The following is a 26,938-nucleotide window of genomic DNA, read 5'->3' as shown; positions in this document are numbered from 1 at the left end:
GTTACCACCTTTGTTCAGGATCTCAGCACCTCACCTAGATTATTGCAACAGCACCCTACTAATTGGTCTCCCTGCTTTAAATCTCTCACTAGCCTACTCCATCCTACACACCATCGCTGAAGTCATTGTTCCATAAGTACAGACACAAACGTGTCATCCTTTCTCAGTCAACTCCAGTGGCTCCCTATTGCCCTACGATAAAATATAATAAACTCTTGTCGTTAGCTTTTAAGCCCTTTAGGACATTGCTCCAACCTATATTTCCAGCCTCGCTGGACATTATCCCACTTCCAGCACTTCTCAATCCATCCAAACTGACCTTCTCTGTTTGTCATACATGACAATTCATCTCCCACCCCTTGCCTTTGCATAGCTGGTTTCCATGATTGAATGGATTATTCAGTCATTCCAGGTGTGTCTGATTCTTCGTGACCCCATTTGAGGTTTTCTTGGCAAATACTGGAGTAATTTGTCATTTTCTTCTCCAATTCATTTTGCAGAAAAGGAAATCGAGGCACACAGGGTGAAGTGACCTGCCCAGGGTCATTCAGCTAGGAAGTGTCTGAGGCCAGATTTGACCTGAGGAAGATAAGTTATCCTAACTCCACGGAGTCACCTAGTTGCCTGGATGTGCTCCCTCTCCAATTCAGTCTCATACGGTCCCTTTCTTCCTTCAAGATACACCTCAAGTTCCTCCTTCTGTTTGAAAGCCTTTCCAGATCTACCCCCTGCAGCTGCTAGTTCTCAGTGTACCCTCACCTACTCTGAATTTAATGACTTTTCACTTAATCGCTTTATGTTTATTTTGTGTATACACACACATAGATAACACATAGATGGGCACATAGATGTACTTGTTACCTCCTTGATTAACATGTAGGCTTTTTGAGAGTGGGGACTGTTATGTTCTTGATCTGTCTCCTTAGTCCTTATCACAGAGCCTGGCACACAGTAGGTATTTAATAAATGTTTATTAACTGATTAAGGATATCATGGAATATTTCTAGCAGTCCCAAAGCTGGAAGATCATTCTGGAGTCAGAAATGTAGGGAGGGTAAATTAAGGGAGCTCTCCAAACAACGAGCTAGGTTTGCAAGAAGTTGACTCCTGGTTTGGGGTGTTTCTGTCTGCCTAGGTTCTAGACAAAAAAGAGATCAGCTGTACAGTCAGCCCTTTTTTGACTTTCCCTCTCCATTTATTGGGAGAATGGGTCTAGAGAGACTTCTTAACACTACCACACGAAAGAAGCTATACCTTGGGTATATAAAGAGAAGCAAAAGGCTTATAATCTAATGGAGTGGGGAGGAAAAACATGCAAACAAATATGTATAAAGTAAGCTAAGTAACAGGAAAATAAGAAGAATAACAAAGGAAAGGCACTGGGATTAAAAGAGGTTAGGGGAGACTTCTTATAGGAGATGGGATTTTGTAGGGACTTGAAGGAACCAAGATGGTCAGTAGTCAAAGTGGTAGAGGGAAACCATACCAGGCATGGGGGGCAGTCACCAGAAAGAATGAACCCCTGGAGTGGGACATGAAGCATCTTATTCATGGGACATCCAGGAAACCAATGTCACTGATCCAGAGAATGTGTTAGGGAGTAATAAGCTAGCGTGGAAGAGGGAGAGCATTCCAGCATGGGGGACAGTCACTCCTGTGATAAAGAACTAGAAATAAATAGGGTAACTATCAATTGGAGAGTGGCTGAACAAATTAATTAATTAGTAAAATAATTATATGAATGTAATGGAATATTTTTGTGCTATAAGAAATGACAAAAGGGATAGTTTCAGAAAAACCTGGGAAGATGTATATAAACTGATGAAAGAGAAAATGAACAAAACCAGGAGAACAATTTATACTGTGACAACATCATAAAAAATGACAACTCAGAAACACTTAAAGATTAATCAGTGCAATGACCAACCTCAACTCCCAAGGACCAATGGAGACACATGTTACCCATCTCCTGACAGAGTAGTGAGAGATGCAGGGTGCAGAATGAGACCTATTTTTGAATATGGAAAATGTATGGAGTTGTTTTGTTTGATTTTGCATATTTGATACAAAGACTTTTTTATTAGGGGGAGAGAGATGTCAGAGTCAAAAAAGGGAGCTTAGAGCTAGAGCTGACAAGAAAAAGGAAAGAAAACATTGACGCATTATGGAAGTTTGGAAGGAAACAGAAAAGTAGGACTACTTTGAAAGTAACATGTTGACTGGACATGGATAACCTATATCCGTGGTTGGTGAACCAATGGCACATGTACCAGAGTGGGCACCCAAGCCCTCTCTGTGGCATGTGCACCATCACCCCAGCAGAGCATGCCAGTGTTCATTACTAGAAAGCCAGAGGGAAGAGGGGCCAGTCTGCTCCCCTCCCCATCTCCACACATGCCTGAGGACATTTCTCACTTCACCTGCCTCTCTAAAAGGTTGGCCATCACTGACCTATATCAAATTGCTCACTTTCTCAATGGCAGAAAGAGGAAGAGAGGAAGGAGGAAGATAATCTAGAACTAATTATAATTATAAATTATATATATATAATTATAAATTATATTATAAATTATAAATTATAAATAATTATTTTATAGGTAACTGGAAATAATAAAATATTTTAAAAAGTGATATACTGAAATTATTATATTTTATTATATTTTTTTAAAATGCAAGTTGCATATAATGAGATTCATGGCTTCACATGATTTCACGTGGCTCCTGTTCTGCTTTGCATGTAAAAATGTTCTTTTCAGTTATTCAGAATATAGTTTTTTTAAATAGATGATGAAATGTTAAACCCAGTAGAATTGCTCGTTGGCTATGACGGGGGTGGGGGGAAGGAAAGAACATGAATCATGTAACCATGGGAAAATATTCTAAATTAATCAATTAAACAAACTTAAAAATAATAATAATAAATAGATGATGAAATACAGAATCTTAATATATATGTTTAAATGACAGCATATAAGGGCTTAGAGTAAAAGTTAATTGAATTACAAGAAGAAATAGACATCAACTCTAATAGAGGGGGACCTTAATATGACATCTTTCAGACTTAAACAAATCTCACAAATAGAGAGGTAAGCAAGGAGGGCCTGAATAGGATTTTAGCAAAGTTAAGATAGAATAGATCTTTAATGACTACAGAATGGGAATAAAAAGGTTTTCACTTAACCCCAATTACCTAGTCCTCATGGTCTTAGAACTAATACTCAGTGTGGATTCTAAGACAGAAGGTGAGAGTTTAAAAAAACAAAACCAAAAAATTTTAAGAGGGAAGGAAACAAGCATTTATATCCTACAATATCTCAGGCACTGTGCTGAGTGCTTTAAAATATAATCTCATTTGATCCTTACAACAAATGCGGGAAATAGGTGTTATTATGTTCCCTATTTTATGGTTGAGGAAATTGAAGCAGCTGGGTTAAGTGACTTAGCTTAAGGTCACACAGCTAAGGTTGGATTTGAACTCAGGACTTTCTGACTTCTAAGCCCAGCATTCTATCTGTTTCCATCTAGTTGCCTAGAGAAAATTTAAAACAAATACATAAGAAATAAAGAAATTACTACAATATTTTGTACAATTATCTGCCAATAAAACTGGTAACAAATAAAATAGATGAATATTTACCAAAAAGTTATCTGTATTAAATAAATAAGAAAAAAATTTAATAACCCAATTTTATTTTATTTTATCTTTTTAAACCCTTACCTTCCATCTTAGAATCAGAAGTAGGGCAAGGAATAGGCAATGGAGGTTCAGTGACTTTCCCAAGTTCATATAGCTAGAAAGTGTCTGAGGCCAGATTTGAACCCTGGGACCTCCTGTCTGTAGGTCTGGCTCTCAATTCAGTGAGCCACTCCGCAGCCACCTTAAATAACCCAATTTTAGAAAAAGAAACTGAACAAGCCATAAAAGATCTACCAAAATGGGGATGGAGCTGGGGCTGGGGTGGATAGGACAAGATAGATTCATGATGGGATTCTATAAAACAGTCAAAGGACAATTAATTAAATTAGATAATCTAATAAATCAAAATAATTAATCTAATAAATTATATACATAAATTGATTGCAAAAGTAGGCAAGGAAGAAATCCTATCAAACTCCATCTATGAGAAAACTAGAACAACAGCATCTTAAACATCTGAAACCTGACATTTCTATTCCCTTTGACACCTCCTCTAGGTGTCCTGATACACATCACATACAATGTCAGAAGTAGAAAGACCTAGTCCAAACTACTCATTTTACAAAGAAGGAAACAGAGTCACAGAAAGGCAAAGTATCTGATCCAGTGGTCACAGGCTCATAAGATTTAGAATTAGAAGGAATCAGGTGGTATATGGGTATAAGATCTTTATTTTTACAGATGAGGAAAGTGAGGCTCAGAGATATTAATTAATAATAATAATTAATATTAATATTATATAATAACAATTATATTATATAATTACTATATTATATATTATATATACAATAATATACATTATATGATAAGTAAATAATTAAAATAATATTATATAATAATAATTAATAATTAATAATACTCTCAAGAGTAATGGCGGAAGGAGAATTCAAATCCAAATCTCCACGTCCTTATTGGTCTTTTTTTCTCTCCTTGTAAATTTGATTAGCTATTTTTTTTTTTAAGCATGGTACGGGCAGCTAGGTAACTCAGTAGCTAGAAATCCAGGCCTAGAAACAGGAGGTCCTTGGGTTCAAATCTGGCCTCCGATACATCCTAGCTCTGTGACCCTAGGCAAGTCACTTAACCTCAATTGCCTAGCCTTTATTCCTCTTCTGCCTTGAAACTGATATTTAGCATGGAAGGTAAAGGTTTAAAAAAACAAAAAAAGCACGGTAAGGTCAAACAGAAACAGGCATGATATTCTCCCACAGTCCAATTTGCCATGGGTGAGGCAAGGAGACCATTTCGCTGCCTCAATTTACCCATGTGCTTGTTTGTTACATGAAATATCCAGATGTCTCCCTCCGTCCCTCCTCTCCCTACACTAGAGAAAGCGTCCCTTGACAAGACGATGCCTTCCTTGTTCCTGTTATTGGTTCACAAGTTACTCTTCCACTCCTCTTGCTGGTTCTGTGTCTTTTGCTCTTTATAATTTCCTGAATTCGTTTGCTCATCATTTTATCCCAAGCGGTAGGACCCCAGCGCAGTCAGAGGCCACGGCTGGTTTGGCCATTGCCCAGTGGATGGGCATCCCCTCGACGCCCGCTTCTTTGCCATTATCAAGAGAGCTGCTACAAACAGTTTAGCATATGGAGGTTGGCTTTTCCCTTTCTCCTACTCGCCTTAGAAAACTGGCATAATAGTGGTGTTTCTGGGCCAAAGAGTATTTAATTTCTAATGTTAGGGGCATAACTCCAGATCGCCCTCCAAAAGGGTGGATCGGCTCACAGTTGCACCAACTGGCTTTTCCCTCCAAGCAGGATGGCAACAGCCGGGCTCCCTGTCTGTACTTTGTCCACCAGTCCCCACCAGAGATATGCTGGTGAATGTTTAACAGCCCCCCCCTTCCCCCCCCCAGGAGGCAGAACACACTTTTAAGATTTAATTTGTGATGTTAGCATTTCCTCTATCATTTCCTGAAGTCTAGACAGTCGACAAAACGATAAATCAAGCCCCGATTTGTAAGACTTGCAATTTCTAAGGCGCAAACACTCACCCTGAAAATTTAACAATCAGCCCTTCCAAGCTCGGGGGCTCCAGTCAATTGTCCATGGCCTCTCTGGAACATGCTCGCTTTGGCGTTTGCGTGTATGTGGGTTGCATGTGCTTCGAAGTGCAGACTAAGATCACATTAGATTTTTGTATGTCATAAGAAAGGGTCAGCGCAGTCCATCCTGCACTCTGCTGTCTCTCTCTAAAGAAAACATGGTAGCCTAAATGCTTCTCCTTGCCTTGCCTCCAGGGGAGACACTGTGGGCAAGGGGCGCCATCTAGTGGAGCTCACTGGTCACTGCTGATTGGCCAATGGAGCCCTCGTGGAAATTTAAGGAAATGGACATGGAATTGACCTAACAGGGATTTTTGCACCAACAAATAGGAAAAAATAAACAAACAAAACATCTCCCAGACATCCGACCACTGGGCAAAGTGGTTGAGGAAGAGATGGATAGTCTTTTTAAAATTTTAAACCATTATTTTAGTATCCGTCCCGAGGCAGAAGGATAGTAAGGACTAACGATGAAGGTGAAGGGACTTGCCCAGGGTCACACAGTTAGGAAGTGTCTGAGGTTACATTTGAACCCAGGACGTCTCATCTCCAGGCCTGGCTCTCTATTTCCTCTGATAACTTTATGCAACTGCCTCCCTTCGATCCAATTCATACATCGCTCTGTGGCATCCTTGGTCCCCTCCAACATGGAGGTCAAGCAACCACAACGCAGCATCCTTCAAAGCCCCAGCAAAAATCTTCACAAAATGACTAACAAACCATTAGCCTCTCTTTGAGGAAGAAGAGCTCACTCCTTCCTGAGGCCGCCCATTCCACGTTGGGGTAGTGGTATTGCTTAGGAAAAATGTCTTTGCATCAAGCATGAATTTGCTTCTCTTGAGCAAAACCTCACTCTAATTTCCCCTTACTCCTACCTCTCCCCTCAGTTAACAAGCCACCCAAATCGAATTCCTCTTTCAGATGGCAGCCCTTCAAAGACTTGAAGACAGATCTCAAGCCCCTCCCCCTACTCCCTCTGGACACTCCCTGTTTTATCAATGTCCTTCCAAAAATGTGGCTCCAAGAAATGAACATGATGCTAGCATCTTGCCTCTCAAGGTAGATTAGACTCGCAGTAGCTTTTTTGAGCTGTTATATCATACGGCTGACTCATGTTGAGCTAGCAGTCTACCAAGACTTCCAAATCTTTTTCAGAGGAATTCATCTCTGATCATGACTTTCCCATCTTGAGTGTGGGGAGCTGATTGCTTTTTACAAAAATCTAAATGTAAAACTTTGTCTCTTTATTGCATTAAAAGTTTTTATTATCTTTTATCTTTATTACATTTCATCTTGTTGGATTCAGCCCAATCATCTAACCTGTAAATATTGTTTTGAATCCAGACTCTGTCATCAAATGTTCGCTTTGTGTCATCTGCAAATCTACTGTTTTTGCCTTTATTCGAGTCATCAATCAATCAATCAATGTTTCTTAAGTGCCGAGCACTGAGGATCGAACAAAAACGAGAAAAGACAGTCCCCCTCTCAAGAGGTACACAGCCCAGTGAAACAACACACAAACGAATATATACAAAGAAAACTATATCCAAGACAATATTAGGTTATTATTAGATTAAAATCTTTGATGAAAATGTTAAAGTATAGGGTCAAGCCTAGTTTTCGAGGGCACTCTGCTATATGCCTTCTTCCATATCGACATGGTTATTCATGATTATTGATAGACTTATTGATGATTCTCCATTTATTAATGAATAATAATGAAGCGCAGCTATCCAATCAATTCTGAATTCACCTATTCTGCTACCCAGTTCCTATCTCCTTACCTTCGTCCACAAGGAGAACACGAGATCTTTGTCAAATGCTTTGCTAAAAATGCGGCAGGCTAAATCTACAGCATTCCTCTTACTATCGAGATTGTTATCCTGCCCCCCAATAATGATGATGATCAGCTGAGGCTGTCACGACCTGCTCCCCACGATCGCTGCTTCCTCATCTAGCTGCTCATTAGCCACACGCAGAGCAGTCTTCCCCTACGTGAGTGTTTTGGTTTCGCTTTGCTCGCCTTGTTCTCCCCAAATGCCCAGTGCCTGGAGAAGACGGCTTAGGATTGGATGGAGTCACTTGTAGACATGACGCAAAACATGGGAGTGATGCATGGAACAAAGATAGAAAAAACGAGAGTGCAGACATGGAAATGCGGTGGCCATCCTCTGTTCCGATGCCAGCAAAGAGGCTGAGAAGCGCTCCTACTGGAGACACCGGTGCAAGCAGGAGACACTGGCGACCCACACAAGACCTCCCTGGGAGGTGGGGCTGGAAGAGAGCCATATGCCTTAGGATGCTTGGCTTAGTGACCAACGTCGTATTATTCTGCTCAGCAAGCGTTTTGTGCCTCAAACCTAGCAGTTACTCCTGAGTTAATCACAACTGGCCTCCTTCACTGAGAAATAGAAGCACGTCTCCTGCTGGTGGGACGTGAGCGGATACTAACCTTGCAACATGGAACCAGACTCGAAGGGCCACCAAGCTGCGTGCCCTTCGGACCAGCAGTACCTCTACTGGTCTGTGTTCCAAAGGCCAGAGAGAAGGGAAAAGGACGTACTTGTACACACATCTTTGTAGCCGCTTTTCCCCCAGTGGCAAAGAATTAGAAACTGAGAGCTGGCCATCGCTTGGGAAATGGCTGAACAAGGTGTGGTACACGGTTGTAAGGGAATACGATCGAGCCGTAAGAAACGGGGAGCAGCACGAGTCCAGAAAACCGGAACCGACTTCTGTGAACTCGTGCAAAGAGAAGTAAATGCAACCAAGAGAACAATGTATGTAAAAACAGAAATATTATGTGATTCTCACCGGTGAAGGACTAAACTGTTACCAATCAAGTTCCCAAGATACCCACAAGGGACCGATATCCACAGATAAAGAAGGCGCTGTCAGAGTCTGCTTACAGACCAAAGAATCTCATCTTCCACTTTATTTCCTTCATGAATTTTTTTATTATATGTGAGATAAGTCTTCTGTCATGGTATGAGCAAAATGGAAATATTTATTGCATGAAAGCCTTGGTATGACCTACATTAAACTATTTACTGCCTGGGTTGGGGGTAGAAAATCTGAATCCTAAAATATCAGAAAACAACTGTCAAAAATAGGTGGTTCAATAGATTGAGAACCAGGCCTAGAGATGGGAGGTCCTGGGTTCAAATCTGACCTCGGGCACTTCCTAGCTATGTGACCCTGGGCAAGTCACTTAACCCCATGACCTAGCCTTTACCTCTCCTCTGCCTTGGAATTGCTACTTAGTCAATTCTAACACAGAAAGGAAGGGTTTTTTAATTAAATTTTTAAAAAATTATTTCTACATGTAACTGAATAAATAAATTAATTAATTAAATATGTATATGTCTGCTTTCTGCCTCCCTTCCTGTGGTAAGGAATGAAACAAGGGAATGGGGAAAGACTGGAGTTCATGACTTTCTATCCTAAGAGGTGGGAAGGAAATGAGGTGGCTTCCTTGCGCCAAGGGTTATATGTTCGCCTCTGTTGCATTCCTTTGATTTTACTCTGCTTTTACTAATCTAATTAACTTATCTGTTTCACTATAAACTTGCGTCTGAGGTGCTTTATGAGCACAATGCAGGATCTAAGAGAAAATAGGGATTTCCAGAGGAATGAAAGCTCAAGGGCTGCTTGGAAAGTAGAGCCTGTGAGTTTCTGGATCTTCTCTCTCCTCCCACTCCCACCCCCTTAGCATTTGTGAAGAGGTTCCTGTTATAAATACATTCTAGAATTTTGGAAGGAATAAAAGTCAAGCTCATTTGCCTACAATTTGCATAGTCCATCCTCCTCCCTTTGAGGAAGTTGGGACATTGGTTCTTCAACCTTCCCATTCTCGAGGAGATTTCAGAAACCACTGACACACAACACTGAAGACTTGGGAACTCTGAACAACCCAATGATCAGCCACAGCTCAGGGGCCTCCCGATGAATACGCTGCCCACCTCCTGATGGAGAAGTGATGAGCTCAGTACAGACTGAGACACACGCTTGGACATAGCCAATGCAGTGATTGGCTTTGCTTGATGGTACATGTTTGTAACAGGGAATTTGGTTTTTATTTCTTTCTCAGTGGAGGTGGGGGAGGGAGTCAAAAAGATAGAAGGAAGATTTTTATTGACTCGAAATAATAAAATTTTATTGAAAATTTTAAAAAATCACTGACAGAGGTTCAGCAATCACCCCTGCCAGTTCTTTTGGTTGGGTTAAAGTTCATCTGCACCTAAAACTCATGCCAGCCAGCCAGATACAATGAATATTCCTGTCTCTGTGACTCTGCTCATACTGTTTCCCCTTCCCAAGCCCCCCAAAGTACCCTTCCTCCCCCTCTCCAAATCCTCTTAGTTTTAGTTCAGACATTTTTTAGTTGTATCTGACTCTTTGTGACCCCATTTGAGGTTTTCTTGGCAAAGATATTAGAGTGTTTGCCATTTCCTTCTCCGGCTTATTTTACAGATGAGGAACTGAGGCAAAGAAAGTTAAGTGACTTGCTCAGGGTCACACAGCTGGTAAGTGTCTAAGGCCAGATTTAAATTCAGGTACTCTTAATTCCAGACCAGGCACTAGGTCACCCAGCTGCCTAAATTCTTCTGATTCTTTCAAGTCCAATTTAAGTCCAACATCCTCCAAGAAACCTTCCTGGGCCACCCTAGTCAAACTTTTCTGTTTATTCTTGAAATCCTGACAGCTTTTATTATCCAGACTCCTCAGGCTGGCATTTCTCCTTATAAAAAAAATCTCATTAGGCTTTCGTTGTTGTTTTTACTATTTCCTACATATTTTTTCCTGTATGTTATCTCCTCTGGACCTGGACATCCAGATTTTGCAAGTGAAGGAGGGAAGAGGGATTATATCACAGGCTCCCTTTTGACACCATCTGGTCCAGTCCTTCTGCCTATCCTGAATCCCTTCTACATCATCCCTAACCAAAGGCCAGTAATGGAGAAGTGTAACTTGCCTTTACATAGCTCTCTAAAGACTTACAAAGTACTGCTTTCTACACAACCCTATGAAGCAGGTAATGCAAATGTTATGAACCCCATCTTTGCAGAAGAAACAGAGGCATAAGGAAATGAAGTGACTTACCCAAGGACATGCATCTAGGAAGTATCAGAGTCAGAATGTGAACATCAAAGGTTCTGCTGTCTTCTATACCACTATACTTTGTCTCACTGGTGTGGTATACCAACTTTCAGGGGCATCCAAGCAAAGTGCCTAGCGTATGTTGATTTTCAGTCATTTTCAGTCACATCCAACTCTTCATGACCCCATTTGGAGTTTTCTTCTTTTTTAAAATTTTATTTTTGTCATGCAAGACACATTTCTATACCCATCATTGTTGTCAGAATACATTCATACTATAACCAAAATCCCAAAATAAAATAAAAAATACACTGAGGTGAAAGATGGCCCCAAGAGTTCTTTCTCTGGAGATGGATAGCCTTCCTTGTCATAAGTCTTTCAGGATTGTCCCAGAACAGTGCATTGCTGAGAATAACCAAGTTTTCACAGATAATCATTACCCAATATTGCTGTTACTGTGTACAATGTTCTCCCAGTTCTGCTTATTTTTTTCTGCATCAGTTCCTGCAGATCTTTCCAACCATTTGGAGTTTTCTTGGCCAAGATACTGAATTACACAGCTAGTAAGTGTCTGAGGCCAGATTAGAACTCAGGAAAATGACTCTTCCTGATTCCGGGCCCGTCCCTCTAACTACAGAGCCACTTAACTGCCCACCTGTAATAAATACATTCTAGAATTTTGGGAGGAATAAAAGTCAAACTCACTTGCTGTAATTTGCATAGTCTGTCCTCTTCCCTTTTTGGGGAAAGTTGGATCAGAAATGCTTATTAATTAATTACTTGATTGATTCTTTTTTTCAGATAAAAGGTAGCAAGTATACCTTCAATACCTCAATGTTCCCTCTCTACCCCTTGACCATTCTAGTCTCAATCACAGGAATTTAGTTGTAGACTAGAAGGAACCTTAGCAATCCTCTAATCCAGTCCTATCATTTTTAGAGAACTGAGGCTCAGAGAGGTTATTCACCCAATATCACATAGGCACTAAGGGGTGGAGCTGAGATGTAAATGCGCATCATTCAAGTAGAAAGACTTTGAAAAGCTGGAGAGACTCCAGAGAGGTCAACCAGGATGGCAAAGCGCCCTAAATTTGTGTCATATAAGGATAGCTATAAGGAACTAGAGATGTTAATCCTGAAAGAGACAATTCAAGAAGAAACATAGTCTACTAAAGGGCTGTCACATGGAAGAGGGATTGAACTTGTTTTGAGTAAGGTAGAACCCAAAATACTAGTTTGTAAATTTAGGTAGGAGAGCAGGAAAACTCTGGAACTATCAGTTATCAATAAGTGCACTGGGCTGCCTTGAAGTTCAAAGGGCTCCCTCTTGTTGAAGATTCTTAAGAAAAGCCTGAAGAACCACCACTTAGTTTTTATGTGGATTCTTTTGAGAGGTATGAATTGGTTCCTTCCAAATATGAAATTCTGGAATAATGAAGGAATAGAACCTTTACAATCCTTTCCAGCTCTAAATTTATAATTGTATTCTGTGAATCCATGATGCTGACTACAAATACAGCATTCTTTCTTTCTACTAAAACTCCTCAAATTTTTCATATCTAAGATTTTATACATACTATATTTTAGTCTATCATATCACATTCTTATATTGATGTTTTTATATTTATTATATTTGTTATTATCTCTGATGTCCAGTAATATTATTCCTATTCCTACTGAAGTATAGTGGCCTTCTATGCCTCATTCTCCCTCCCCTAAAAGTGGAGCCTAAAGAAAGTAGAATTTAGTCTAAAAAAAATGAAGTATTTAACCCCAAAGAATGTTTAGCTAGTACCTAAGATAGTCCAGACTATCTATGTATCTGGAAGGGTGGGTTTTGGGAAGTTGGATGCCTTATTTGTCTGACTTTGTTCTTAGGGGATAGATAGCCTTACCACCCCCTCCCCACCACTGAAGCTTAAAGGGTTTAATGCACAGATCCAGCCCCTCAGGAACACAAAAAAAAACAAAACAAATAAAAACCTCCCCATTCAGAGTTATTGCGTTTAGAAGAATTGTCAGAGTGGCTTCAGCTTTTGCTGCTACTAGACCGCCATCTTGGCTCCACTGTTCAGAGTTATTGGGGCAGAGCATTCATTAGTCACACTCTCTTCTATGGGCATCAAGGAAGCAGAGCCAGCTCCATGTGTCACTAACCCTCTCTGATTTCCAGTTACCTTATTTATAAAACAAAGACATTGGGTTGGATCTGTGTTGGTGAATCTATGGCACATGTGCTGGAGTGGGCTGCTTCCCTCCCCCTCTCCATTGTGCCTGAGGACATTTCTCACATGACCCACCTCTCTGCCCAGCTGCCCAATGGGAGCACTTCCTCCCCTCCCCCTCTCCATCCCACCTGAGGACATTTCTCACATGACCCACCTCTCTGCCCAGCTGCCCAATGGGAGCACTTCCTCCCCTCCCCCTCTCCATTGTGCCTGAGGGCATTTCTCACATGACCCACCTCTCTGCCCAGCTGCCCAATGGGAGCACTTCCTCCCCTCCCCCTCTCCATCCCACCTGAGGACATTTCTCACATGACCCACCTCTCTGCCCAGCTGCCCAATGGGAGCACTTCTTCCCCTCCCCCTCTCCATCCCACCTGAGGACATTTCTCACATGACCTACCCCTCTGCCTAGCAGCCCAACTGGGAGTGCTTTCTCCCTCCTCTGTCTGGAGTAAAGGGGTGGCTCAAATGTGTGTGAGGGTGCAGTCTCGGCACTAGGTCTCTAAAAGGTCACTAGGCAAGATGATCTCTAAGACCCTTTCCAATTCTGATTCTAGTAGCTTCTCTCTACTTAATATTAACAGCTAGCCATCTAAACATCAGAGGTCTAATTCTAGGGCCCCAGCTGGGCTGCCCCTACCCTTGTTTCATTTGGGGTCACAAGTTCATTGGATTAGACAGCTTCTGGCCCCTCCTGTCACCTGATCCATGGGGAGACCATTCAAGTAAAAAAGGGAGAAGTAAAAAACCCAGTGGCTCATTCAATAGATTTATTTTCAGGCAAGTTGAGGGCAGTGACCTGAACAGACTGAGTTTAGGTGATCAACAGTTCCTTTCTGGCAACCTTGGGTTCTTCTCCCACTGAGTAGCGGCCTTCAGACTGTCTAAGCTCTGCCTTACAAATGTTATGTTCCGGCGGAGGGATCAGGCCTTGAAAATAAAATCCAGGTCAATCACCTCTCAGGGGCCAGGACTGGATTATGCTGGAAAAAAAACCTTTCTTCGTCCCAAAGCAATAACTATATATCCAACATCCCAAATGTGCAGTACCATATGGCCCAACTTTGGGCCTGCAGCTATGAGTAAATGCAAGAGGATGTGGGCCCACTCGGCAGCCTATTTTTCTGGGAAGAAGCCGAGCTGGCAATGGGTTTCATCACTCTCCTCTTTGGCCCTTCTCCAATGGCGCATCAGCTTTCAGGGATCAGGAGCAGTGGAACTGACCCTCTTCCTTAACTCCCTTACAATACTTAAGAGCAGACTTTTCCAGGCTAGACAAAAAAAGAAGAGAAAGAATTTGGTAGGTACTAAAAGAACTTGGTGGTACAGTAGATAGAGCACTATGCCTGGAGTCAGGAAGAACTGAGTTCAAATCTGACCTCAGACGCTTATTGCTGGGCAAGTCGGATCCATAACTTCGGATTTCATGGATTCATGTGTGCCCCTGTGCGCATGCCTTAGTTTTCTCATCTGTAAAATGAGCTGCAGAAGGAAATGACAAACCACTCTAGTATCTTTGCCAAGAAAATCTCTAGAAAGGAGTTAGAGTCAGCGGATAGAACAATGGACTTGGAATCAGGAACTCATCCTTCATGAGTTCAAATCTGGCCTCAGATACTTATTAGCTATGTGACTCTGGATGAGCCATTTAACTGTTTGCCTCAGTTTCTTCATATATAAAATGGGCTGGAGAAAGAAATGGCAAACCATCCTAGTATCTTTTCCAAGAAAATCCCAAATGGGAACATGAAGAGTTGGACACGACTAAAATGACTGACCAACACCAAAAAAGCATCCTTGGACATAACAAATCCACCAGAAAGTCACAGGGTCATCCATGCTGTCACCAAATACTAAAGGCTAAAAATCTGTTGGAAAGAGTCCTACGCTGATAATAATCGCTAGTACTTAGATGGCACTTTAAGGTTGGCAAAGTATTTTACAAATATTATCTCATTTGATCCTCACAAGAGCCCCGTATGGTAGGTGCTATTATTATCGCCCTTTTATAGATAAAAGAGACTGGGGGAGACAGAGGTTCAATGACTCACGTATCAGAACTCAGGTTCTCCTGATCCCAGATCAAGCCTATTATCATCTGTACTACCTAGATGTCATGAAAGAAAAGTCTAGTCTAGTCATGAGAGCTGAGTTCCAATCCCAGCTCTTCCCCTACCTTGGACGAGAAGGAATTCACAGATGGGCATGCACACGTGCACACGTGAATCCATGAATCCTTGGCTTGAAGTCATCTTCCTCTGACTCCCCCCAGGGGCGACGCTTTCTTTTGGCACTCATGCATCCCGCTTTGTAGTGCAGCATTTGGTGTACAGTCTGAGCTCCCCCCTCTATTTGTAGATTCCTTAAGGACAGGGACTAGCGTTCTCCCATCTCGCCCGCAGTGCTGGGCGTGTGGCAGTCATTGGTCACTATGCTGATTTCCTTTGGGTTCTCCAACTCTGGGAGACCCTGACCTCTCCTCTGCTTCTGGGTCTTTGGCAGTACCAACCAGCCCGTCTGGTGGGGCCATTTTGCTACCAAGCCCAGAGGGGCCATCTTGAAGGAGGGCGGAGAGACAAGAAAGACTTACTTCACGGACACCGAGAATTCTCCTGGGGAACTCTCGCTTTCCCGGATCAAGAAGGCTCCCAGGTGATTTCTTCTGAGCAAAATCTCTTCTGCAAACTGCCTGGAGATCCGACCTGCAAACCACCTGGGGAAAGATGGGCACAGAGTCTGAGGAGGTCTGATGTTCTCAAGGGAGCCCAAGAGAAGAGAAGAACAAAGGACAGGAAACTGAACTCCAGGAAAAGCAGGACCACTCGATGTTTGGAAGCCAGGAATGCCTTCTAAGCAAACAGAGCTGAGGCCACAAAAGGCACCGATTCAACCCCTAGAACCATGGCTATGAGACCTGGAAGAGAATTCACAGACCTAACTTGGCTAACTCTATTTTACAAAGGAGGAAGAAACTAAGCACACACACACACACACACACACACACACACACACGCACACACGCGCGCACACACACACACACACACACACACACACACACACACACACACACACACTGACCTGGGTCACACAATGCTAGTAGAAGAAGTGAGCCTGGACCTCTGCCCTCCTACTTCCCATTCCAGGCTCCTTTGCACACCGGACCACATTTTTTCACATTCCTAGCACATCTGCCTCAGAAGCCCGACCTCTGACTATGGAATGCGAGGCTAGTCTTTGGGTCTGAGTCCTGGCTTCATCCCCAGCTAGGTGTATGGCCTTGGGTAAGGTCTCTGAGCCTTTCTTCTCATCTGCAAATTGGGCACACGCAGGGTTTTCTAATGTTGCATAAAATAATGTCTAGCTTATAGTACACAGACATTCGCTGTTTAGCCCTGGATCATATATAGTCTGGGTTGTCCGCTGTCAGTTTTCTGTATGTGACTCCTCTTCCCAAGGAGATAATGGCTTTGTCTTTTCTTTCTTGTGTTTCCCTGGCCTGGATTTCATATATATCCATCCCTAAGCACTCAGCACAGACTTGTTACTGTAAGGAAGAAATGGAAAAGGCAGCTAGTTTGCTCAGTGATTAGAAAGCAGGGCCTGGAGATGGGAGGTCTTGAGTTCAAATTTGACCTCAGACACTTCCTAGCTGTGTGACCCTGGGCAAGTCACAACCCCCTTTGCCTGGCCCTTACCATTCTTATGCCTTGGAAACAACACACAATATTGATTCCAAGACAGAAGGTAAGGGAAGGAAGAAGAAAAGGAAAGGGAGAAAAAGGAAGAGAAGGAGATGGAGAAATACACATTTTCCTTTCTCTACTATCTGGTCAGCTCAGGACCAGATCTATCTATGATGTACTCTCCTGCATACTCGCTACTCTTCTCCCCCCATACCACAGTGAGCCTCACAGCGGAAAATCTCAGGTTGACTCAGTTACAGACGGGGGATCCCCTCCAGGGCTATTCTGGGATCTAAAGAGTACCTGTTTTACATCAACAAGAAGCTACAATTTGGCAGCCAATGTTGTTATCTCTGTTCATCTCACTGGAAGATGATGGTCAAGGAGTATCTTCTCCTTCTCTGATCTATCCTACCCCACAGTAGCTGATGGGAAAGGGCATGCGGTCTGTACAAACTCACTAATAGAAAAAAAAATACTAGGTGACTGGGGATCTTGAACTGAGCTCTCTCTCTCTCTCTCTCTCTCTCTCTCTCTGTCTCTGGCTCCCTCTCTGTCTCTCTGTCTCTGGCTCCCTCTCTGTCTCTCTGTCTCTGTCTCTCCCTCTCTCTGTCTCTGGCTCCCTCTCTGTCTCTGTCTCTCTGTCTCTCTGTCTCTGTCTCTCTGTCTCTGTCTCTCTCTCTCTCTCTCTCTGTCTCTGTCTCTGTCTCTCTCTCTCTGGCTCCCTCTCTCTCTGTCTCTGTCTCTCTGGCTCCCCCCCCCCCCGTCTCTCTCTCTCTCTGTCTCTCTCTCTCTTTCTCTGTTTCTCTTTCTCTCTCTCTCTGTCTCTCTCTCTCTCTGTCTCTCTGTCTCTCTCTCTCTCTCTGTCTCTGGCTCCCTCTCTGTCTCTGTCTCTCTGTCTCTCTCTGTCTCTGTCTCTCTGTCTCTGTCTCTGTCTCTGTCTCTGTCTCTCTCTCTCTCTGTCTCTGTCTCTCTCTCTGGCTCCCTCTCTCTCTCTCTGTCTCTGTCTCTCTCTCTGTCTCTGTCTCTCTGTCTCTGTCTCTGTCTCTCTGGCTCTGGCTCCCCCCCTCTCTGTCTCTCTCTCTCTCTGTCTGTCTGTCTGTCTCTCTCTTTCTCTGTTTCTATTCTCTCTCTCTCTCTCTCTCTCTCTCTCTCTCTCTCTCTCTCTCTCTCTCTCTCTGTCTCTCTCTGTCTCTGGCTCCCTCTCTCTCTCTGTCTCTGGATCCCTCTCTCTCTCTGTCTCTCTCTGTCTCTCTCTCTCTCTGCCTCTCTCTCTCTGTCTCTCTCTCTCTCTGTCTGTCTGTCTGTCTCTCTCTTTCTCTGTTTCTATTTCTCTCTCTCTCTCTCTCTCTCTCTCTCTCTCTCTCTCTCTCTCTCTCTCTCTCTCTCTCTCTGTCTCTCTCTGTCTCTGGCTCCCTCTCTCTCTCTGTCTCTCTCTGTCTCTCTCTCTCTCTGCCTCTCTCTCTCTGTCTCTCTCTGTCTCTCCCTCTCTGTCTCTCTGTCTCTGCCTCTCTCTCTCTCTCTCTCTCTCTGTCTCTCTCTCTGTCTCTGGCTCCCTCTCTGTCTCTGTCTCTCTGTCTCTCTCTCTCTCTGTGTCTCTGTCTTTCTCTCTGTCTCTGTCTCTCTGTCTCTGTCTCTGTCTCTCTGTCTCTCTCTCTCTCTGTCTCTCTGTCTTTCTCTCTGTCTCTATCTCTCTGTCTCTGTCTCTCTCTGTCTCTCTGTCTCTCTGTCTCTGCCCCCCCCCTTCTCTTTCAGGAAGGAAAATGAGGATATCAGAACAGGAAGTCAGGAGAAAACAAAGGGACAGAAAGTCAGATGCTGCCAGCCTTCACATGTTCTCCAAATTAGATTGGGAAACTCATCCACTATAACACATTCCACCCAGAACTTCCTGGTTTATCATTGTCGCAGGCTCATGGCCTTCAGAGAGCCTCAGGTGTGTACAGGCTAATGTCTAAAATCCGCAGGCTGGCCTTTCCGATGGGCCTTCTCTCTGGTCCCCAGGGCACAGCCTGCTGCAGCCAGACTCCCTCCGAACGGGTTAGAGCTGGCTTCAGCACATCCCTGAAGAGACATTTCGGCCCTTGGGACATCGTCCACACCCGGCCTTGGAGGGAAAGAAAAGGCCCCGGGCCTGGAGCGCTGCTCTTGGGCCGTGGGTGGGGAAGGGGAGCACCTTAGGGCGGCTTCTTCCTTTCACCCATGAACGTTTGCTGGCCAGATGCTCAATTTAACAGTTTCAATGGCCAAATAAGAACCCGCTACATTTGGATGTTGTGGGGAAACCTGCGGAGTGGAGGTAGATTGGAAACCTGGTTTTCTGTGTAGAGGGAGTTCCTGGGTGTCTAGACTTGAGTCACGGAGCAGATGTTAATTATGCAGATTAAACTTAAAAGAGTGTTGTGGGATATTCCTGCCCCGCCCCCCCCAGCTCTGCTGACTCTCGCCCTCTGTCCAAGCCCTCGCTGGCCTCTGACAATGCCTTGTACAAGGTGCCAACGCATTCACGGTCTACGGATGAGTTTTGTCTTAGAATCGGTGGCACGTCCTAGAAGAGAAACAGGATGAGACGCCCTTAGCCAAGCTCGCTCTTTGTCAGGGTTCTCACCAAGCCGCAATTCTTTTTTTTTTTAAACCCTCACCTTCCATCTTAGAGTCAATACTGTGTATTGGCTCCAAGGCAGAAGAGTGGTAAGGGCTAGGCAATGGGGGTCAAGTGACTTGCCCAGGGTCACACAGCTGGGAAGTGTCTGAGGCCAGATTTGAACCTGGGACCTCCCGTCTCTAGGTCTGACTGTCAATCCACTGAGCCACCCAGCTGCCCCCAAATATTACAATTCTTAAGAACTGCATCAGCAAAGAGGTCTTGATCAATGACACATGTAAAACCCGGTGGAATTGGTCGCTGGCTACAGGAGGGGGTGGGAAGAGGGGAGGGAGAGAACATGATCCACGCATCTATGAGAAAATATTCTAAGTTAATTAATTAAATAAAAACTCTCAAATTTAAAAAAGGGACTGTTTTGGTCCCTAGAAATGTGGGGCTCACCAGAAGTGTATAAGGTGTTGCCCAGCAGCCCTTATACGAAAGGAAAGATAGAAGATTGACCCTTGGGGGAAGGGGCTGGAGCTGAGGGGATGGATAAAAAGGAGGCAGACACCAAGCAGTTTTACCAAGTAGCGAGCTACACAGATCAAGCTCCAGCTACCCAACTTCACAAGGACAGGAGACAGTTAGGTAACTTTAAAACAACACAGGGGAGTTAGGAATGAGTATTGAAATCAGCTGAGAGAAAAGCCATTGATCGCTTAGAGCCAGTGCTCTGAGCACGGATCATTCCAGCTTGAGGACAGGAGATTAAGAAGGAAAGGTCTTTCGCATAGATAAAGGAAATTCCATGAGGAAGCTGTTCTTTGCCAGAGGCCAAGCTCCAGGAAGGAGAGAGACAGGTGAAAAGATAATAAGAGGTAAAAGAGGTTAGCATGCTGGGAGCTGCTCCTATTTATTGGCATTGAGATGCAAAGGTTCATGATACGTATTAATGAAGACACAGTGGATTGCCACTGGTTCAGTTGTAAATTACGACAAGGCAGAGTCGTGGATTTCCTCCTCCAGGTGAGCACAAAGAAAGCTGAGTTTGCGCCTAAACTTTAGGAATGTTGGGATCAAAGGTCAATGCCTTTCTCGCCATGTGCAGGACTGAGCATGCACTTTCCTAAGACAGTCCTTACAGATTAATGATTTCCCCTGTGCATACACAGGTGGGGACTGTTACAAGAAGTAGCTGCTCCGCTCTCTAGTAACTGAGTACTCTCCTTTTTCAGGGAGGGGGTGTCAATACTAGAAGAATATATGTTTGGAGCACTCTATAGGTCCCTTGCAGGGAAAAAAGAGTTGGTTTGGTTGTTTGGGGCCTTGGATATGAGGTCTTTGAGCTTTTTGTTGGGCTAAACAAAGGCTTGCAAATGAAGACCTGAAGGCAGAGAGGATGCCAGTGGGCATTGGTAGAGGGAGTTTACTCACACCAGTGAGCCAAGAGCAAAGCCCAGTTCCTGTCCTTAAATGAAGCCTGCCCTGCGTTAAGTAAATGGGCAGCCCAAGTGCTCACTCGGGAGCTCTCCAGAGAGTGAGGCAGAAGCCAAATTCGATGGGGATAACCCAGGTGGGCCAAGGAGTCCACAGCTCTGGTTAGCAACAAGTGGCCCAAGATCGAATCCAGCCCGTGTAAAGGGAGCTGGTCTCAGTGCTGAGACCCGGGGTGCTGCCGCATCTTCTTGTGACACAACGATAATAATAACTGCCCTACATAGGATGGGTGTGAGCAGCAGGGAGCTGCGGGGTGTGAAAGTATCTTATACACTGTGAAGGGTGACATCAATGCAGCTTGTGACTGTTACTCACTGAGCTGAGTCTCTCTAAAATCAGCAGCCCGGCAGCGCGTGGCCTCCTCTGGCCGGTGCCCTTCTGGCTCTCAGGCCCTGGAGGAGTTCTCGGCCCCAGGCTGGGGCAGGGGACGGTCTCCAGCCTGTGGGCAGATAAGGGGCTCCCGAGAAGGGGATCAGAAGCAGAGGAAGGAAGGCAGCGGTCAGAAGGTCGAGAGACTTGTGTCAAAGTACCCTCAGACGCTGGAAACTGGAGGTGGCAGCCCAAAATAAGCAGACAGGACAGAAAAGAAACCTCCCTCTTGGAGGGAGCAGATCATGAGGCTCCTCTCTGGTGTTCAGCATGGGGGGAGGGGCTACTTGAGAGCTTGGGTTGGGGGGGATGATTTCCCCCTAAGGCAGGGATCACGACTAAGGAAAGGAAGTGTGGTGTAATTGAACCCAGCATCAGGCAGGAGCTAGCTGAGTTTGAATCCCTCCTCTAAAGCTAGTTGTGACCCAAAGCTCTGAGCCTCCGCTGGATCATCCTTACAATGATGAGAATATCTGTAGTGCCCACCTCACTAAGAAGTAGGGAAGGCAGAATTTGAACCCACATCTTCTGACTCTGAGCCCAGCATTCTATCCTTAATGCAGGCTGCCTCAGTCAACATCTATTGATTCGAGTAACAGAACAGGGGGCTAAAAGGAACTTGGAGATAATCTAGCCTTTACACATGAAGAAACTGAGGCCCCAGAGAAGGGAAATGCCTCGTCCAAGCTCTCCCATGAGTCAAGGGCAGAGCCCAGGATTAGACCCAGATGGGGGGTGGGGGGGCAGTGTTCTACAGCTTGAGAGTGTCTGGAACAAGCCAAGCACGGGACAAGAAGGCACACTGTACCCCGGCTGGTGGCTGGGTGTCTCCTTTGCTCACTCAGCCCGATTGTGGGTCCTCTGAGGGGAGAATGTTCCTGCTGGCCCAACAGGAGGCAGAGGAGCAGCCATTGAGGAACTTACGGATGGGGCTTGACTTGGATGTAATTCTTTGGGATGAAGCCTTCAGCACCGCGCAGCTCCGCCTTGTACCAATTCTGGTCATCTTCCATGTTCAGAATCTGTGTTCAAGAAAGCAGAGCCAATGTAGTCCGGAGGTGAGCCCAGCCCGCGAGCCCAGCCTGTGCCGGGCGCTGTGGGGGAGGCAGCTAGACGCAGAGCCTCTTCATGCTCGGGGAGGTCAGTACCAGGGAAACTGAGGCAGGACCCGGGGCGCCAGAGCTAGACAGTCCCTAGCCGGGGCTCTGCTGGGCTGCTCAAGGTACCCTGACTGGTGGAAGTGAGACTTGAACCCTCCAGCCTTGAATGACGACAAGGAGCATTTGTATACTGCTCAAATGTTTGCAACCTGCTTCACAGCTATCATCACCATCCAGGCGGGGGAAACGGAGTCATCATTTACTGAGAGCCTGCTCTCTGTGCGGCAGGCACCGCGCCAGTGTCTGGGGATGCTGACGGGGGAAACGAGCCCCGGTTTGAAGGAGTTTGCACTCTGCAGGGGCAAACGCGCAGCGGGGAGAGGCGAACCTCAAGCCGACCACTCTGTGGGTTACGGGACTCACACAGAGGAGCCCAGAACCCGGGGCCTCTCCTAGGCTCTTTCCTGGACTCGGTGAACTGGATTTTACAGGCTGCCCTTCCTATGACTCCCTTTTTGATCCACTTATCGATGGTTTCGAGCTTCATAAAGGGATCAGGGAGTTTCCACACGCTTCTCTTCGGCAGCTACATCCACTATGTTGGAGGGGGAGGTCCCTCGCTCTTACACAGCTATTCTCCAACTATTCCAGGAAATCTGGGGTCTCACTGATGTGGGAATCCCCCCCAACACTGCAGATTTCAATCAAGCAATCATTATGCATTTGCTTATTTATTTTAAGAACCCTTCCTTGCCTTCCGGCTTGGAATCAATACTGTGTATTGGCTCCAAGGCAGAAGAGTGATCAGGCTAGGCAATGGGGGTCAAGTGACTTGCCCAGGGTCACACAGCTGGGAGGTGTCTGAGGCTACACTTGAACCCAGGACCTCCCATCTCTAGGCCTGGCTCTCAATCCACTGAGCTGCCCCCAATCATTATGCATTTATTAAGCACCTACCATTTGCTGGACAGCTGGGGGTACCAGTACAAAGAAAGAAAAAATCCCTACTTTTACATTTATATTCTAAACCCACCTCAGCCTATTCATCCTGTGTGACTTCACCATATCCTTCCATAAGGACCCCACAGGAGGTCAACCCACTTTGTTAGCAGTTTCCTCCAGTTGTCTCCACATCCTGGGAACGATCAGCTGTCTCTCTCACTCCCATCTGTTTTTTGGCACTTTTTTTGTCATAATCACTTTGACAACTTCCTTTACACCACTTCCTCTGCATAATCCCGTGTCTGAAATGTGTGCTTGTCTACTCAGGCCCACTCATAGAATTTTTCTGAGACTGAGAAGTGTCTGAGGTCAGATTTGAACCCAGGTGCTCTATCCACCCAAGTGCCCCTCTAGCCTCCTGTTAACGTATCCAAAGAATCTATGCACAGGTCGAGGGTATCCTTGATGAAGGGAACAGGCTGCTGGTGAAAATAAATAAACAAAACAAACACCCAAGAGTCCTTCCAGAGAGTAGAGACTTGTTTCAGGGGCAAGACTGGGAGGGAGAACAGAATGGGAAATCGTGTTTGCTCCAAAGGGTGTCAAGGTAAGAAGAAAGGAGAAATTGTGGCAGGGAAAAGACAGGTGAAGAATTGGTGAGTCTGATAGGGTAAGAGTGTCACTGAAGGAGGAAAAAAAGCAGAACAAACCCTAGAATCCTTAGAAGAAAAGAGAAAGGATGACTGAAGAGCAGACTGAGAGCAAGGGTCCAGGAGCTGGTGTTATATCAGCAAGACACTAGGGATAAACTTTGGAGTCAGACTATCTAGGCTCTTCTTTCTTCCTGCCCTTGGGCAGTGATTTCATTTCTCTGAAAGGAAGGAAATAAGCGTTTAAGGGCTTATTCGGTGCCAGACACCATGCTGAGTAAGCATTGGAGATACAAATATAAGTAAAAATCAAGTCCCTGCCCTCTTTCTGAGGGGAAAGACAACATGCAGAAGGCAGCTAAAAGAGGAGAAGAGAAGAGCAACCCTCTTGGAGGCATGGTTCTGAAGTCTAGAAAGCTGGGAACAGGGCTAAGAGAAGAAAGAGCTTGCTGACTGAGATTTCCCACCAAATAAAGGCTCTAGAAAGAGATCACCAAAGGGAAAAGGGGACTTGACCTTGTAGAGGAATATTCCAAAAGGAGCAAGCCACGAGGATGCTAGTCTGTCCCAGGACAAAGAGGCCCCAGAGGCTAAGGGAAGTTCTAGGATGAGCTTCTAGGCTTTGATTTCCTCATTTACAAAATAAGGGGTTTAATCTTTCAGGATTCTTAATCTAAACTCTGTGAACTTTAAAAAAGATTATTTCTTTAAGCCTTTACCTTCTCTTGTAGTATTAATTCTAAGATTGTCCAGGGCCAGGCTATTGGAATTAAATGACTTGCCCAGGGTCACACAGCTAGGAAGTGTCTGAAGCCATATTTGAACCCACGTCCTTTAGACTCCAGGCCTGGTACACTACCCATTGTGCTACCTAGCTGCCCCCAAAATACTTTGATAACTGTATTTCAACATAATTGGTTTTCTTCGTAATCTCACCTATTATAGCATTTTAAAACATTATTCTGAGAAATGTTTCACCACGTTGTCAATGGCATCTATAACACACAGAAAAGTTTAAGAGCTCTGGAAATGTATCTCTAAGGTCTCTTGCAGTCCTAAAGTGATGATTCTAGATTCCTAATTTGATCGTTTCCATTCTTGCTCTTTTGCAAACTTGTGCCACTCAAGGCAGGTCTCCTTACCCTTCTCCTCCACCGTTTCCTCATCTTGCAAAATCAGAAGATTGGAATAGGTTGTTTCTAAGGTTCCCTTCCAGTTCTGGCCTTCATGGCTCTATATTGTAATCCTCCTGCTCCTACCCCTGCCTCACCGAAATCCAATTCATGCTCACGACAAGACGTCGCCCTGCCATGTCTCTGGGCTCCTTCCAAAGGAAGGATGAACGATAATATGGTTCACCTATAGATGTGATTACGAAGCGTCTTACACACATTCAATGCTTTGCTCAAGCAAGAACCTGAGAATGGGTAGGGGTATCACCTCCATTTTACAGATGAGGAAAATGCACAACCCTACATTTTAAGCACAAATGTGTACAGACTAACTGAATTGTCTCATATTTATAGAAAATATTCTTCCAGGCTGATAGGATAATCCCTCTCTTTACTTTATCCCACCTCCCATAGGAAGATTCCTCAAGAAATAATATCTGTTAGGAATGAGTGAACAAGTTGTAGAATGTGCTTGTAATGGAATACTATTGTGCCATAAGAAATGACAGACAAGATGATTAAAAAAAAACAACTGAAAAGACTTATATGAACTGATGAAAAGCAAAGTGAGCAGAACTAGAACAATTGTACACAGTAATAACAATAATAATGTATGATAATCAACTATGAATGACTTAACTAGGAAAAGCTCCAAGCCAGCTCCAAGTGTGAAATTGGAATCCGTTACCCTAAAAACTATGATTCCGAGCAAAACTACAATTCCCAGGAGCCTACTTACTTCCTGTCATGTGCTGACATAAACAGGAGATAAATTGGGTGGAGTTCTGTGTCTAGGGCTCCTTCCTTCCTGTTGGTGGCTTTGGTGGAGCAAGCACTTTGAGCAGGAAGAAAACTTAGTCACATGGTTCTATTTTGTTAGAAAATAAACTTTATAAAAATAATACTTGAAGTATTGGAGATTAATTTAACTCTTACACAAGGAACATATGATAAATGCAGATTGAAACATACCATTCGGTTTTTTTCTTTCTTAATTGCATGTAATAACAATTATCAATATAGGTTTTCCAAAACTATAAGATCCAAATTGTCTCCCTCCCTCCTTCTTCCCCCCTCTGTTGGAGATAGTAAGCAATTTAATCTGGGTTTTATATATATGCATATATATATTATCATGCAGAACATATTTCAATACTGGTCATTGTTGTAAAAGAATATTCATATAAAACCCAGACCCTGAAATAAAAACACAAATAAGCTACAGTAAAAAATAGTATGAGGGGGCAGCTGGGTAGCTCAGTGGATTGAGAGCCAGTCCTAGAGACGGGAGGTCCTAGGTTCAAATCTGGCCTCAGCCACTTCCCAGCTGTGTGACCCTGGGCAAGTCACTTGACTAGCCCTTACCACTCTTCTGCCTTGGAGCCAATACACAGTATTGACTCCAACATGGAAGGTAAGGGTTTAAAAAAAAATAGTATGCTGTGATTTGCATTCCGACTCCAACAGTTCTTTCCCTGGAACTAGATAGAATTCTTTGTCTTAAGTCCTTCAGCATTGTCCTACATCATTGTTTTGCTGACAGTAGCTAAATCTTTCATAGTTGATCATTGTATAATATTGTTGTTACTGTACATCATGTTCTCCTGGTTCTGTTTACTTCACTCTGCATCAGTTCATGTAGGTCTTTCCAGCTTTTTCTAAAATCATCCTGCTTGTCATTTCTGATGGCACAATAGTATTCCATCACCATCATATGGTACAAATTGTTCAACCATTCCCAATTGATGGATATTCCCTCAATTTCCAATTCTTTACCACCACAAAAAGAGCTGCTATAAATATTTTTGTACAAGTAGGTCCTTCCCCCTCTCCAACTTTTTTTTAACCACTTTTATCACTAGTG

At 44.1% G+C, this 26,938-nt stretch overlaps 1 protein-coding gene across 2 annotated transcripts in view; it reads right to left on the bottom strand.

Annotated features, from left to right (window-relative positions):
- Window positions 1-26,938, bottom strand: part of GRAP (GRB2 related adaptor protein) — a 74,796-nt gene that overhangs the window by 32,205 nt on the left and 15,653 nt on the right. For both annotated transcript variants that reach the window (XM_001362943.4, XM_056806750.1), the window contains 2 exons: window positions 22,135-22,232; window positions 15,662-15,784 (listed from right to left, as the gene is read on the bottom strand). In XM_001362943.4, the coding sequence (XP_001362980.1) occupies window positions 15,662-15,784; window positions 22,135-22,232 (221 nt within the window). The remainder of the gene's footprint in view (window positions 1-15,661; window positions 15,785-22,134; window positions 22,233-26,938) is intronic.

This window comes from Monodelphis domestica, chromosome 7 (genome assembly GCF_027887165.1).
Source record: "Monodelphis domestica isolate mMonDom1 chromosome 7, mMonDom1.pri, whole genome shotgun sequence".
Lineage (NCBI taxonomy): Eukaryota > Metazoa > Chordata > Mammalia > Didelphimorphia > Didelphidae > Monodelphis > Monodelphis domestica.
Note: the sequence above shows the minus strand (reverse complement) of the source record. Positions and strands in the feature narration are given on the sequence as shown.